The 14,595-nt window shown below is 40.5% G+C and overlaps 1 protein-coding gene across 3 annotated transcripts in view; it reads right to left on the reverse strand.

Annotated features, from left to right (window-relative positions):
- Positions 1-12,777: 12,777 nt before the first annotated feature.
- TPGS2 (tubulin polyglutamylase complex subunit 2) overlaps positions 12,778-14,595 on the reverse strand; it is a 44,283-nt gene continuing 42,465 nt past the window's right edge. For all 3 annotated transcript variants that reach the window (XM_074279235.1, XM_074279237.1, XM_074279236.1), the window contains exon 7: positions 12,778-13,863. In XM_074279235.1, coding sequence (XP_074135336.1) covers positions 13,636-13,863 — 228 coding nt within the window. In that variant the 3' untranslated portion in view covers positions 12,778-13,635. The remainder of the gene's footprint in view (positions 13,864-14,595) is intronic.

Raw genomic sequence — 14,595 nt, forward strand, 5'->3', positions numbered from 1 at the left:
ATAAACTTCTTGTTACTAAAGCAGAGATTAAAAAGGGGGAAAAACAAAGAAAAACAAAAATCTAAGGGAGTGCCTTAGCTTGCCTCTTAGGAACTGGGGAATGGCCAAATAAAAGGTAGCATATGAATATGACATCTTACTGTGTCATAAGAATTTAAGTTAACAAATATTGTTTACTTTTTGCCACACACTGACAAAAAGAGATGATTTCAGAGAACGCTGAATAGCCCAAATAGCTATTCAGATATAACAAATTCCCAGATTATTCTGGTACTTTAGAATAATTTGAAGTTAGTCTAGTGTTAATTCATGCATCCAATCTCCAATCTAATTAGCATCTTTAAAGATAGTCACAACCACCTTCTAGATACCTTGATGGAACTTTGCCTATGAAAGGAAGTTAGCTTTCCCAGACTTATCTTAATTGACACATCTTTAAAGAGAAAGAGACCTGGTCTGTCAGGGGCATCCCCCATTCCCTCTTAAGTTCCAGCCTTTACATCTGGGAAATCCCCAAGGATATAATTCCCCTAGAAAAGATCCAGTTATGACGATCTTTGCTAAATTCCTTTCAGGAGTATCTCCTTTCTGCATAATGTTTTCCCTTTAATGGCATCTTTTTCCTTATTCTTGCTAAATCTGGTTAGTCTTCACTATATACTCTCCCAATTCTAGTTCATATTTACCATTCCTGGTGTGTCTCTTCATTTTATCTGCAGCCTATTCTCCTAAATAGAAATAAAATGTTCATTGTAAATTTGTCCCGTGTTTATTTTGAACTAGGAACTGCTAGCCCAACCCCAACACAGGAAACTCAAAAATTAATGTTAAAAAATTTTACATATAACTGGGAAAAATATAAAGGCAAGTTAAATATTGAATTTCACACATTTTATAAAGAAAAACAAGCTATGCATAATAAAACTTTTCATTTTCATTTATAATTCTCTTGCTCTTTTTGTAGAAATACCTATTTTATTTGGTATTTTTTAAGATTAGAATAAAAAAAGAAAAAATAAATCTGCCCACTCAGGCATAGGGAAAGCTTGGGATTTGTCAAGATTTGATGATTTCCCTGAAGTTCAGAATCTGAATGCCATCAGATACTCTAGACATGGAAATAGACCATAATCATCCTTGTCTCTGGTATGGCAGTTGTGACCAGTTGTACTCCTGTGTGTTACTAGAGAAAAATTGTGGGCATGATGGTGATGTGGTTCGAGTACCAAAATGATTCGAGTAATGTAGACACCAGATGATGGTATGTGGCTCAGATTGGTGGATGACCATCATATAATTAAAAAAAAAAAAAAAGTGGAGATATTGATGAGGTTCAGCTCCCCTTGATTCCCGGTCAGGGAACCAAATGATGAGGTTTGGTGCAGGGTCCCCTCAATGCCCCTAGGATTCCCTAGGGCAGGGAGTTGTGGGAATCCCTTTGGTTGATGCAGAAGTCCTTCGTAAAGGAATTTACAAACCCGAAGCTAGACTGACAAAAAGAAGTTTATTATTGGCATTGGGAAGTCAGCCTTTGCTATACATGAATAGAAAGACTGAATTCCTTGGTAACAAGGTCCCAGCAGAGGGATAAAAAGTTTCTAGTGGAAGAGTCCTGGAAGAGAGAGTTTCTAGCAGAGAAATCCTGTAACAGAGAAAGTGAGTAAGATCTTGTAAGGGAAATAGGTGAGAAAGATAAAGAAGGGGTAACACTGAAAGAGAGTATCATTTCAGCAGGTGGAGGGTTGCAGCTGAACAAGCTACTTTAGATCTTCTGCAAGAGGTGAGCCCCAAGTTGCCTCTTTTTATAAATGAAACCTTGGCTAGAAGCTGGAGGCAGCTGTTGGTGGGAGCTGGGAACATTTTGAGCTGGAATCAGAATAGAAAATCTTGGAATTGAATGAGTGTCTCTGGGCTAATCTCTAACTCAACAGAGTTAGGAATGGTCCTGGACTCAACTAGATAACAGAATGAAAATCACTTTATCTTGATTCCCTGGGGTGGGTTTCTCAGGGGAGAGCTTATCATTCCCCATCCCCCAAAGTCAGAGAGAGAGAAAACAAGAGTTTCGGGGCTTCCCTCATTCTTCCCTCAAGCAGTCACCCCCAAATTCATTTGGGATAAAGGGAGAAGGTCCCTTCTTCCATAACTGCTTTGAACTGGCAAGGGTCTTAGAGATCATTTGGGGTTTCATGCCAAGAAGGGAGGTGGGATGTCTGAAAACAGCAGCAGGGCATCTAAGGGAAGTTTGTCCCAATCAGTCGTCCCAAGTTCTCCAGGCTGGAGGCAGTTGAAAATCCAAAGCTTGAAGCCTAGAGAAAACAGATCTCAGGAGCAGATTAAAAGTGGCGGTCATCCAGGGTGGAGATGGTGACATCTGAGATTGAGGCCTTTTGCAGAAAATGCATCAGGTCCTGTCTGTGGGCTGCCTGTAAGAATGCTGATAGCCCACGTAACAATACCAAAGGCCCCCACTGTCCACAGAGCTCCACAGCTGAAGGTAGTTAAGGGGTTAATTGCTGGTGGGGTTAATAGAATGCCAATCAAAGAAAAGTAGGAGGGAAAATACTAGGAGCAAAAAGTTCTCATCTTTAGGAAAAGTGTTAAGTAGCCTAAAGTCTAGGGTGTCATTGAGAATCACCACAGAATAAACTGACCTTTCTTTCTAATTTTCAGGAAAGCTAAATTCTCCTGGGGTGGAGTCAGGATGGCAGGGATTGAGGGTGTGATGGATCCAGAGAGTCAGGTCAGGTAGGAGGCTTTGATATCTGTTAGCTTTCCTACTAAATCACTGATGTCCTTTGGCTTTTAAAATGCTCTGAACTCCAGGGATTTATGGCTATCCCAGGGTTAATTTTGAGACCTCTTCAATTAAGAGGGCTTTTTCAATTAAAAGCAGCCACTGCTCTAAGGTAAGGCAGCTAAGGTAGCAAAGTACACAGCTGCTCCGTGAGGCAGGGTCTGGAGGATGGGCGTAAGCCCTGCCAGCTAGGGCTGCAGATCAAGATAAGAATACAGCTCAGCTTCTCCAAATCTCTTAACTGTCTTTTTAAAAAATTCCTTTTGAAGTCTGAGAAAGTTGGGTTTCACCATAAAATCACCAAAGTGGCTTAGGCAGAGGAGAAATCTCAAGACAGGTCCTGCTTCCACCCTCCCCCCACCCTCATTCTATGGGGGAGGGGGAGGAGAGACCAGAGGGCCAGAGCAAGAGTGAAGGAGAAGCCCCACCCATCTTACCTGCCACCAGGTGTTTGGCTATTGCAACCAGGGGGAACTTGACCAAGCCCCAAATTCCTAGCAGAGGGCAGGACATTGGGGGGGACATGCAGCTCTACCTCTGTATCAAGCAGCCACCAGGTGTTGACTGTGCTGGGAAGGCAGTTCTTCCAATACTACTCCTGCTCTAACTCAGGACAGGAACTGGGGAGTCTCCTCGGACAGTTTCCATGACACCTACAGCATGAATCTCTGGGGTTCCCAGCCTAAGTCTGGGAGGGATTTTCATTATGAGGTACCTCTGCCCTGAGCGTTTTTCACAGGAAGTAGAAGAGCTAGGAGTGTCAGGTTTTAGTTCAGGTGAGAAGCGAGTTAAAGAGCCAACAGCTGTTTGTAACAGCAGAGTGGGAGAAACATGAGAGCTAAAAATGGGCTCCTCCAGTTTTCTCCATATATTGGCCTTGGACTCCTGAAAAAGTCGGATGGGGTCTCCAGAATAGCTAGGTTTCTCCTTAGTCTGGGAGGGATCTGGCTTTGAAAAATGCTCTTCCAATTTTTATCAATTCCTCTGCTAACCACACCTAACATCAAAGGCCCATGAATGGGATCTGTGACCTGATATTCATGGAATGAAATCCTAAGATATTCAAGAGTTACATACTTGTTGGCAATCTTCGGCAATGAGAGGATTCAATTAAGTTCCAATTAATCAGTCATGAAAAGAATTAGCTATACCCAGAGAAAGAACACTGGGAAATGAATGTGGACTGCTTGCATTTTTTGTTTTTCTTTCCAGGTTATTTTGATGGGGGTTGAGGTCCCTTTAAGATTCCTTTCTGACTGCCCATGGCTGACCTTGATTCACAAATCCTGGTCAAAAACACCCTTTTGAATATCTGGGCCCAGCCCCCACTATCAGCTCAGCTTCCCTCAGCCCTCACCTAATCTGAGCTAACTGAAAAGCCCACCAAGAACTTGGGGGTCCCACCCATCATCTTTTAAGTATAAAAGGGCCAAACCAGAGCCCTTTCTTTGCAGGAGCCCTCCCCACAAACACATGGTATCCTTCCAGCCATGTAAGGGTTCCTGCCTGCCCAGCGGCCACCTCTGGCCCTGGCATCTTTCTAACTGAACTTTACTTCCAAATTTCTACAATAAACCTTTTATTTATCAATATAGGTTTTCGGGCCTGTAAATTCATTTACAGGGTATACTGTACCTCATGGGACCTATGTTCCGACAGACGGGGTTCCACCTTTCCTTTCCCTAATTATTTGGTGGTCCTCCAGGGACCCTGAAAATTGTTACCCCGAAAACTAATCTTAACCTTTTCAGGTCTCTCAGAACCAATCTTCATCCTTAGAGGTTTGAGTGGCTTTCAGGAAGAATATCTGTGTTCCTACCCTCGTCTCACTCTATCTCTAAAACATAGGGCACCCAGACCAGGTTTGGGGTGCGAGCAAAAGTCTCCTGTGGAGACTACTTGCTTTTCAGGAAAAAAAGCTCTCCTTTTGTCTCACTCTGTCTCTAGAGACAAAAGACTTTCTTTTCCAAGGCATTTCTAATCCCTTTATCTCGACAGAAAGCCTGCCCTCAGGCCGGAGACACAAGGGAGAGTGTTTCTTCTTCACCTCTACCCCCACCACGTGGCCATTCATTCTGAGGATCCCTCTCGGCTCCCAGGCCAGCAGTCTCCTTGATCTCTTCTGGGGGAGAAATCTGTGTTTGAGCCCTCTCGCACTCCACCGTAGTGGTCAGGCTGTAGCCGCGAGGAGGCGGTCAATGGATCAGGTGAACATGTGTCTCTACCCAACGGCATGAGCCTTCACCTTCGCCACCGGAGAAGCACTGGGTAAGATAACATCTCTCCCTTCCCCCATCATCTCTCTTTTCCAACCTCTCCCATGTGGCTTAACCAGCCATTTACATGCTCCCATCCTGTCCCCTTCTTGGAGTACAGTGGGGAGATTTGGGGACTCTTTTCAAGATCTCTAGGAACACCCCTCCCATAGCTTTTACCTGGCTCTTAAAGGCTACCAGTGCTCTCAGAGAACTAGCTTGTCCCATACATTTTAAAACAGGACTCGGTTTCCTGATTTAGTCACCTTGCATTAGAACATGCTCTCTAGGCTGGATATAGGATTTTCTAAGCCTCAGGGCATACTTACCTGCTCTTTAAAGCCTAGACAGAGAATTTAAACTGCTCAAGCACTCTATTTTTCTTGATTGGCATCCTATGCCCTATATGCCAACAATTAAAATATGCCCTTTCTAGCGTTCTGGTCCCGGCCAGTTTAGAACTTCAGATAGGAGATCTTTGTAAATTTTGGCTGGGGAACAAAATTCCGAATCCAGGCAAATTAATTGTTAAGAGAGTGAAAATAATTTCTTTTGACTTCTCTTTTTTCCCCCCCATCCTGACTGCAGGCAGGCAGGGATGAATTAAAGAGAGGGATTGAAACTATTTAAAACACACTCCTTAACTACTTTTAATTTGGTGCCTCTCTAGAATCTTTCTCTGTTCTGGTGTGCAACAGTTCTCTTTTTTTTACTGCCTCAGTTTACTTAAACTGTCTCTTTCTTGCCTCAACTTCTCTGGCTTCAGTCCAGGAATCCAGGGATATAGAATAAGAATAGACTCTCCCTCAAGCTGCCTTTTAGAGAATGGCTAAATTAACACCTGAATTCTGCATGTAGTGTTCCAATCTCTCTCTACTCTCCCAACCCCCAACTTTCTTTTTAGGAATTGAGTATCTCCAATTAGGGTCTTTTGTCTTTGACTCAGCCACTATTCTCTGCATTAAGTACCGGTAGCCTCAGGTAAATGCTAGCTGCCTTCCCCCTCCCCCTGCCTCTTCTAACCGAGTAGGGAGGGGCCACGTGGTATTTCTCCACACCTACTTTCCCCAGAGAAGGTTTTGAGATAGGCCAGCTTGTTAAAACTGTTTGACTATTGCTCTGTAAGAGAAAAACTTTTTAATTATTGGTGCATAAAACTGTAACTATTGCTGTTTCAGGAAATTTACTAGTCTATTATGCATAATCTGATAATTTCTATAAACAGGGAAGGAAGAAAACTGAGATTTCAGCTGGTCAGGAAATTGGGAAAAACAGGCTGAATTGGAAACTATTTTACTCTTTGCTTAAAATTTACTAGACTATGATTTGCCGAGTTATGTTTTAACTTTGAAATCCCTTATTCAGTCTTTGGGATTATTCTTTAAAAACAACCAAAAATCAGACACCTGTCCAAGGACTGGCAGCCTCTCCGATCTGTTTCTCCCCTCCAGCTACCCCAGTTCCTTAATTATTTCGGCATTTCGATACTCTAATGGTTTGGGGTGGCCTGTCTTGGTCTAATTGCATAATTTACTCAGAAATCTGTCCTCCAGAAAGAGAGAGAGAGAGAGAGAGAGAGAGAGAGAGAGAGAGAGAGAGAGAGAGAGAGAGAGAGAGAGATGAAGCTCTCAAACTCCATTTTTTTGTCTCTCAGAGCCCCTGGCTTGGGGTGCCCTCTCAGGGCAGCAGGACTGCTTTGAGTGCTGCTACTCAGCAGAGGCTGAGTTAAATGTACAAATGACCACAGACCTCAAGACTGTCCATCTCTGGCTGAGATGCCCCCCAACTGCAGAGATTGCAGGGAAGCTTGTGTGTCTCTCTGAGTAAGGAGTACTATATTAATAATTCTGGGGTTATCGGGGAGAAACTGGTCCTTGCCACAAGTCCTTGCATTTTCTAGTTTTAGTCTGGTTTATCTGTTTTATTGTCCTGACTCAGTTTCCCTAATTATCCTCAGTCCTGCCTCAGTTTCCCTGCCTCTTAGTTCTGCAAAACCTCCCCCTGCCGCCATAAAGAGTGGGGAAACTAGGAAGGAAAAGATTCAGGTTCTTTGCTTATTGAATAACCAGCTCTCTTCAAGAAAAACAGCACAGTTTTTCCAACATTTCCAAGACCTTAAACTGCATTCTTATCTTGATCTGCAGCTTTGACAACTTGGGGATATGCCCATCCCTAGACCCTGCCTTACAAAAGAGCAGTGGTTCATTAAATCTACTAGATATCAAGGCCTCTTACCTCCCCTGACTTCTGAGTCCACAACCTTTAATCCCAACCCCAGGAGAAATTAGCTTTCCTGGAAATTAAGGGTGAAAGAGTTAGGCTACAAATAATCTTTTCTTTCAGCATTTTCTCCTATTTCTTTTTGATAATTAGATGGGCCATTAGCTAAAGGCCCTATTCTCCTGAATGTCACCATCTCCACCATGGATGACACCCACTTTTAATCTGTTCCCAAGATCTGTTTTCTCTAGGCTTCACACTTTGAATTCTCAGCTGGCCTTTCAGCCTGGAGAATATTGACTGGGGACAACTGACTGAGGACAACTGACCGGGACACACCCTCGATGCCCTGCTGCCATCCCGCACACCTCACGCCTCAACTTCTGGCATGAAACCCCAAATCTCTACGACCCTTGTCAGCTCGAAGCAGTTAAGAGGAGATTGTCACCCCTTTTTCCACATGCATCTGGAGGTGATGGTTTGAGGGGGGAACAAGACGAGGGGACCCCGCTACTCTGAAGATCTTTGGAGAAAATCTTCAACCTTGCCTTAAATGAAGGACACTGCCCCAATTTTTTTTTTCTTAAATGAATTTAAGTCTCAACTGTTTAAGGGGGGAAATGATGGGGGTTGAGGTCCCTTTAAGATTCCTCTCTGACTATCCATGGCTGACCTTGATTCACAAATCCTGGTCAAAAGCACCCTTTTGAATATCTAGGCCCAGCCCCACCATCAGTTCAGCTTCCCCCAGCCCTCACCTGATCTGAGCTAACTGAAAAGCTCACCAAGAACTTGGGGGTCCCACCCATCTTCTTTTAAGTATAAAAGGGCCAAACCAGAGCCCTCTCTTTGCAGGAGCCCTCCCCACCAACACATGGTATCCTTCCAGCCATGTAAGGGTTCCTGCCTGCCCAGAGGCCACCTCTGGCCCTGGCGTCTTTCTAACTGAACTTTACTTCCAAATTCTTACAATAAATCTTTTATTTATCAATCTAGGTTTTTGGGCCTGTAGATGGGCCTGTAAATTCATTTACATTTGTGCCTCATGGGATCTGTGCGCCAACAAACGGGGTTCCCCTTTCCTTTCCCTCATTATTTTTTACCTTTCTAAATCTGATTTTTCTTGTGCAACAAGAAAACTGTATAAATATGTACACATATATTGCATTTAAGATATACGTTAACGTACCAGCCGAATGATTTCAGAAAGGCCTGGAGAGACTTACATGAACTGATGCTGAGTGAAATGAGCACTTCCAAGAGAACGTTGTATACTTCAACAACAATACTATACGATGATCAATTCTGATGGACGTGGCCCTCTCCAACAATGAGATGAACCAAATCAATTCCAATAGTACAGTAATGAACTGAACCAGCTACACCCAGTCAAAGAACTCTGGGAGATGACAATGATCACTACATAGAATTCCCAATCCCTCTATTTTTATCCACCTGCATTTCTGATTTCCTTCACAAGTTAATTGTACATTATTCCAAAGTCCGATTCTTTTCTTACAGCAAAATAACTGTTTGATCATGTATACATATATTGTATTTAATTTATACTTTAACATATTTAACATGTATTGGCCAACCTGCCATCTGGGGGAGGGGATGAGGGAAGGAGGGGAAAAATTGGAATAAAAGGTTTTGCAATTATCAATGCTGAAAAATGACCTATGCATATATCTTGTAAATAAAAAGCCTTAATAAAAAAAAGATATGCATTAACATATTTAACATGTATGAGGTGGGAAATGAGTGTAAACTGTAAACTGTTATTTTTACCTTCTGAATCCAATTCTTCCTGTGCAACAAGAAATTTGGTTCTACACACATATATTGTATCTAGAATATATTTAACATGTATAAGACTGCCTGCCATCTGGGGGAGGAAGGGAAAAAATCTGAACAGAAGTAAGTGCAAGGGATAATGTTATAAAAAATTACCCATGCATATGTACTGTCAAAAAAAAGTTATAATTATAAAATAAAATAAAAATTAAATTAAAAAAAAAAACAAAAAAAACATGTATGAGGACTGCCTGCCATCTAGGGGAGGGGTAGAGGGAAAAATTGAAACAGGAGTGATTGCAAGGGTCAATGTTGAAAAATTACCCATGTATATGTTCTGTCAATAAAAAGCTATATTTAAAAAAAAAAAAAAAAAAGAGTTACATACTTCTAAGGAATCCACTTGGAACTCTAAATGGAGATGAAGATGCAGGGAAATTAGTGGGTTTGGGACTTGGGGGAAAAAACGCTTTCTTTTAGGGTTTCCTCATGGCCATAACCATATAATTTGTTGTGGTTTAAACAAATGTGACCTTCCCAAAGTGCCAATATATTTGATTTTATATTTCTTTGGAAATATAATTTCACCTAATGGGATATCCCCATTAATGTTTGCAACACAAAAGAAGAAAAGACTAAATAACCGGATCTCAATTAGCTTTCTTGTGATGAGATTGACTTTATTCATCCTAGACAACTGCTCTATCCAATTATATACAACTTGGAACAGTGTTAAAAATAATAATTTTTCTTGCTATGTCAAAGGAACCATTCCCAGCCTAATTGTTCCTTTGACATAGCAAGAGAAATTATTTTTTTCTATGTAGTACCAAATATTTCCTAGGTCAATGTTTTGGATTTTGTTAGGATTTCTCATTTTTAGTGAAGTTTTGTGCTTATCACTTGTAGGTATGGATATTTTATATATTTAAAAAAATGAATTATAGCTGAAAGATTTCTCAGTGGTTCTACTGTGTATTACCAGTCAAACAGTGAAATGAGACAGATATGTTCTCCCTGCCCTCAAAAAGAGAGAACGACAAATAAAAAATTTGTGTCATTTACACAACCACTAAGCATTGGAGAATTTAAACCAACTCAGGTGAGCACTGCCTTCCTGGCTTACCCATGATTCTGGCAATCATGAAACATGACAGCAGAGCTTGTTTTCTCTCAAGTTTAAAGACACATAAATGTAGGCAGAGCTAGTTAGCCCCTGATTGAAACTCACACATGAGATCCCAGGATCAGAATAAAAGGCCAGGACACAACATTAATTATGTTACACAAGTGCACACACTGCATATTTTGATGCCAATAGATTGTAGCCATATATATTCCCAGAATAAGAACTGTTTCTCTTCCTTGAACCTATAAAGCTATTATATAATAAATTCCAAATAGACCAATGATCTAATTATTTTCAGAATAAGAGTAAATTAGAAGAAAACAAAATCTACTGCAGTTTGTATAGAAGGGAAATCACTAAATAAATTATGGAAGGCAAAAGTCATAGCAGCTCTTGAATACTGTCTATCTAGTAGAAAAAATTGCAAACTGCATTGACAGAGAGAGTATCCACACCACTGAAACCCCTGATAATTGATCCTTTGAAGTATTAAAGGATAGGATACAAAATAGAAGAATTTATAGCTTTACATAGAATTACATAGCTTTTGTATAACAAAGACCAACACATGCAAAAATAAAGAAAACTACTGATTTTTTTGGGGTGGGGGAGAGTGTGGAATCATTTACTAATCACTGCTGAGAAAATTGACATCAAGGAATTAACTCAAAATCTATTTCTTGGGATAAGTAGGTGAAAAAATATAGACTATTCTTAAAGAAGAAACACAATTATCAACTAGAATTGCTGGAAAATTCTAGTAATTGGATACATTTAGAAGAAAACTGATATTAATACCCTTTCTTTTGGCAAAATTAATTAAAAGCAATAAATTATTTTTTTTTCTCCTGAGGCTGGGGTTAAGTGACTTGCCCAGGGTCACACAGCTAGGAAGTGTTAAGTGTCTGAGACCAGATTTGAACTCCAGTCCTCCTGACTTCATGGCTGGTGCTCTATCCACTGCGCCACCTAGCTGCCCCTAAAAGAAATAAAATTTAATGCTACTAAAAATGTGGAGACAGGCACATTATTACACTTTAGGTAGAACTGTAAATTTATGTGATCTTTTTGGAAAGAAATATATCATACAAAAATGCTGCAAAAATGTTTATACCATTTGATCCAGTGATCACGGATGATATTGAAAGAGAAGGAAAAGATATATCTGTAAACATATATATCCTTATATAGTATTTGTTGAATATTAATGTGCCTTAAGAAATATAAATGTAAAGGGGTTTAACAATGCTTGATGAACTCAGTTTTTACTCCCTCTCAAATTACTGATATTTTAGCAATTTGAATAATTCAACTTAGCTGCCCCAGAACCCATCATGTCAGAATAAAGACAACTATGATTCTCATCTAATGGATAAACCAAGCAAAATAATGCTTCCCAGTTGGATGTGGTACTTCAAATTGTGATGTCACCCACAGCCAACACAAAATTAGAGAGAAAACCTTATTTGTGAGGTTTAAAGGCAAGTCAGTTCCCCTACAACCCTCATAAGTCTTGTAGGAATAGTAGAGCACAAGGTGATTCATATGTACAGGCAACCCTGGCTACCAAAGCTTGGCTATCAAGGATTCTGGAGATGAGGAATTGACATCTTGGGCAGGATAAAAAACAAACCAGTGCCTGTTAAGAGTTGCTGGGATTTGTGAGGGTTGTAGGCTACAAGAAGCCATAACTAAGGCAGCATGTGCTGAAAACCACTGGAGAAAGGAATCCGAGTAAGGACAAGGCTTTATTACCAGAGGATCCTGGGGGAAAGCACTGCTATAAAGGGACAATCCCCAGGTCCTCCTCTTGAGTCCTATTGAGTACTAGGACATCAAAAGCCTAAATAAGGCTGATTGGTGAGTCCTGGTATTCTTTTGGGTTCTGATATGAGTTCTGTTACACCTATTCATTTTTTGAGCCCTGTGAGCTTCTGAGTTTCAATGCTTGAATGGGGGAGGGGGGTTTAGTGGTGACTACATCTTGGTGTCTGATAATTAAGTTTCCACATTTCCTAGATGAGAGCAATAAGCCAGAAAAGTAGGTCTCAAAAGTATACTCAGCTTCTTTGTGTCAAGGAGTTTTTTGATACATAGATTGTAGGAAGAGTAAAGAAATATATAAAGACTTTTATAAAGTGATGCAGAACAGATAAAGCTGAATTGAGCAATGTAAATCATATAACTAACTGGTAGGTTGATTTGTTTTAAATAGAAATTGTAACATTTAGAAAAATAACACTGGAGAAAGAGTTCAGAAAGGAATACAGAAGCAAATAGTTCATTTTTGTTAGCTATACTATTTTTTTGTTTTTTTTTTTTATTTTTATGTTAACTATATTGTTAAAAAATAAGAGGCAATGTGATATAATGGATAGATTGATAGACTGGGAGTTTGGAAACTATATGTTCAAGTTCCAGTTCTAATAATTGGATCTTAACTACAAACAAATTACTTAACTTCTTTGTGCCTTAAACAATGCTGAAAGATACCAGGTATAGAGTGTTATCAGCATCAGAAGTTCCCCCTTCCCCCAAATATGTAAACATTTTATAGAATCAGCAGTAAATAATCAGTGTTTATGGTTTTGCTCACTTTTTTTAATTCTTGCTTGTTTATTTCAATGGTTTTGTTGATTTAATAAACTTAGGGGAAAAACACACAATAGTAAAGATGTCATGGTACCTCTGTGTAGCTTTGGCCATTCAGTGTTCTTATGTGATATGTGATCAGTGACATATTGTTAATTAATTATTGTTTTCATCATCATTTCTCATGGGGAATCATATAAAACATAGTTTGAGATGGATTTAATGCCACCATTAAAGGAAAATACAACAGCACTGCTTCCTCTCTTTAAAAAGTTCAGGGAAAAATATAAACTGGTACCTAAAGAGAAATTCAAATGCCCACAAAATAACTGGAAGGCAAACAACTGGTAGCAAAGAGTAAAGTTGGATGTTTTAGAAGTAATTGCTACAAGGACAGCACAAATGTATTTAGAGTAGGTTATTCATAGGAAAGGAATGTTAAGACAATCAAGGCATCATCAGTACCTGACAACAGGATCTTAACTGTTGGAGGAATATTCTAACTTGAGGTGACGTGTGTGTGTGTGTGTGTGTGTGTGTGTGTGTGTGTGTGTGTGTATGTATAGAGGAAGAATGCCAGGTTTCAAAAGACATTTCTTGAGTTTAGGCAGCAGAAATAATGTTATGATTCCACTTCCTGTATTATAAACTCAGAGGCTTGGGGATAGAACCCAGTATCTGATTCTTGGCATGAACTCCAGTGTTGATGAAAATAATCCCTTTGATTATTTGTACACAGCCAGTGAAAGCCACATGATCACCATCTTGGTCCTGGGGTCATTCATTCATTCTTGGGGAGCCAAAAAGTCTGAAGGAGCTGGGGGTGGGGTGGGGATAGGGAATACTTATTTTCTGATAGGGTTTCCAGGAAGGGGGGATGGCTTGATGACAGGAGAAGTTGATGAACCTCTCTGGGAGCTTGAGCTCTGTAGAGATGATCTCTTTTTAGAAACTAAGGTCTTGCTCTTGCTCTTGAAGACCTTGCTTGGGTCCAGCTTATTCAAAAAGATGCACTCTTCTTCAGCAAAAAGAGCAGTGTTATAGGTGATGGGTTTGTACATGTTGAACCATTGCTGTGGAAGAGAATAGAAAAGAGAGAGATTGAGAGAGACAGAAAAAGGAGGAGGGGGAGAAAGAAGGGGAGGAAGACTGGCAGTGGGGGAGAAAGGAGACTTAGCAGGAAAATAGGGGAAGGAAAAGGAAAATGAGAAACTCCCACAAACTATCACAAAGTATCATTCTCCTTGGGGTCATATTGAAATCCTGTTTATCTTTAATGCTCCAGAGACCATATTTCTTGTTGTCATATTTCACATCTCTTAAAATGAAAGCAGTTAATACGTGCTGAGATCATGGCTAAGTCAACTGATAAATCATCTGAAAGAGGAGTTACCTCTGAGTGATAGGGGTTGAGGTCTCTTTAAGATTCCTCTTTGACTGCCCATTCACTGGCCCTTGATTCACAAATACTGGTCAAAAGCACCCTTTGAATATCTGGGCCCAGCCCCCACTATCAGCTCAGCTTCCCCCAGCCCTCACCTGATCTGAGCTAACTGAAAAGCCCGCCAAGAACTTGGGGTACCGACCATCATCTTCTAGGTATAAAAGAAATGAACCGGAGCGCTCTCTTTGCAGGAGCCCTCCCCGCCAACACATGGTATCCTTCCAGCCATGTAGGGGTTCCTGCCCGCCCAGCGGCCACCTTTGGCCCTGGCGTCTTTCTAACTGAACTTTACTTCCAAATTTCTACAATAAACCTTTTATTTATCAATCTAGGTTTTCGGGCCTGTAAATTCATTTACAGG

This window comes from Sminthopsis crassicaudata, chromosome 1, assembly GCF_048593235.1.
Source record: "Sminthopsis crassicaudata isolate SCR6 chromosome 1, ASM4859323v1, whole genome shotgun sequence".
NCBI lineage: Eukaryota > Metazoa > Chordata > Mammalia > Dasyuromorphia > Dasyuridae > Sminthopsis > Sminthopsis crassicaudata.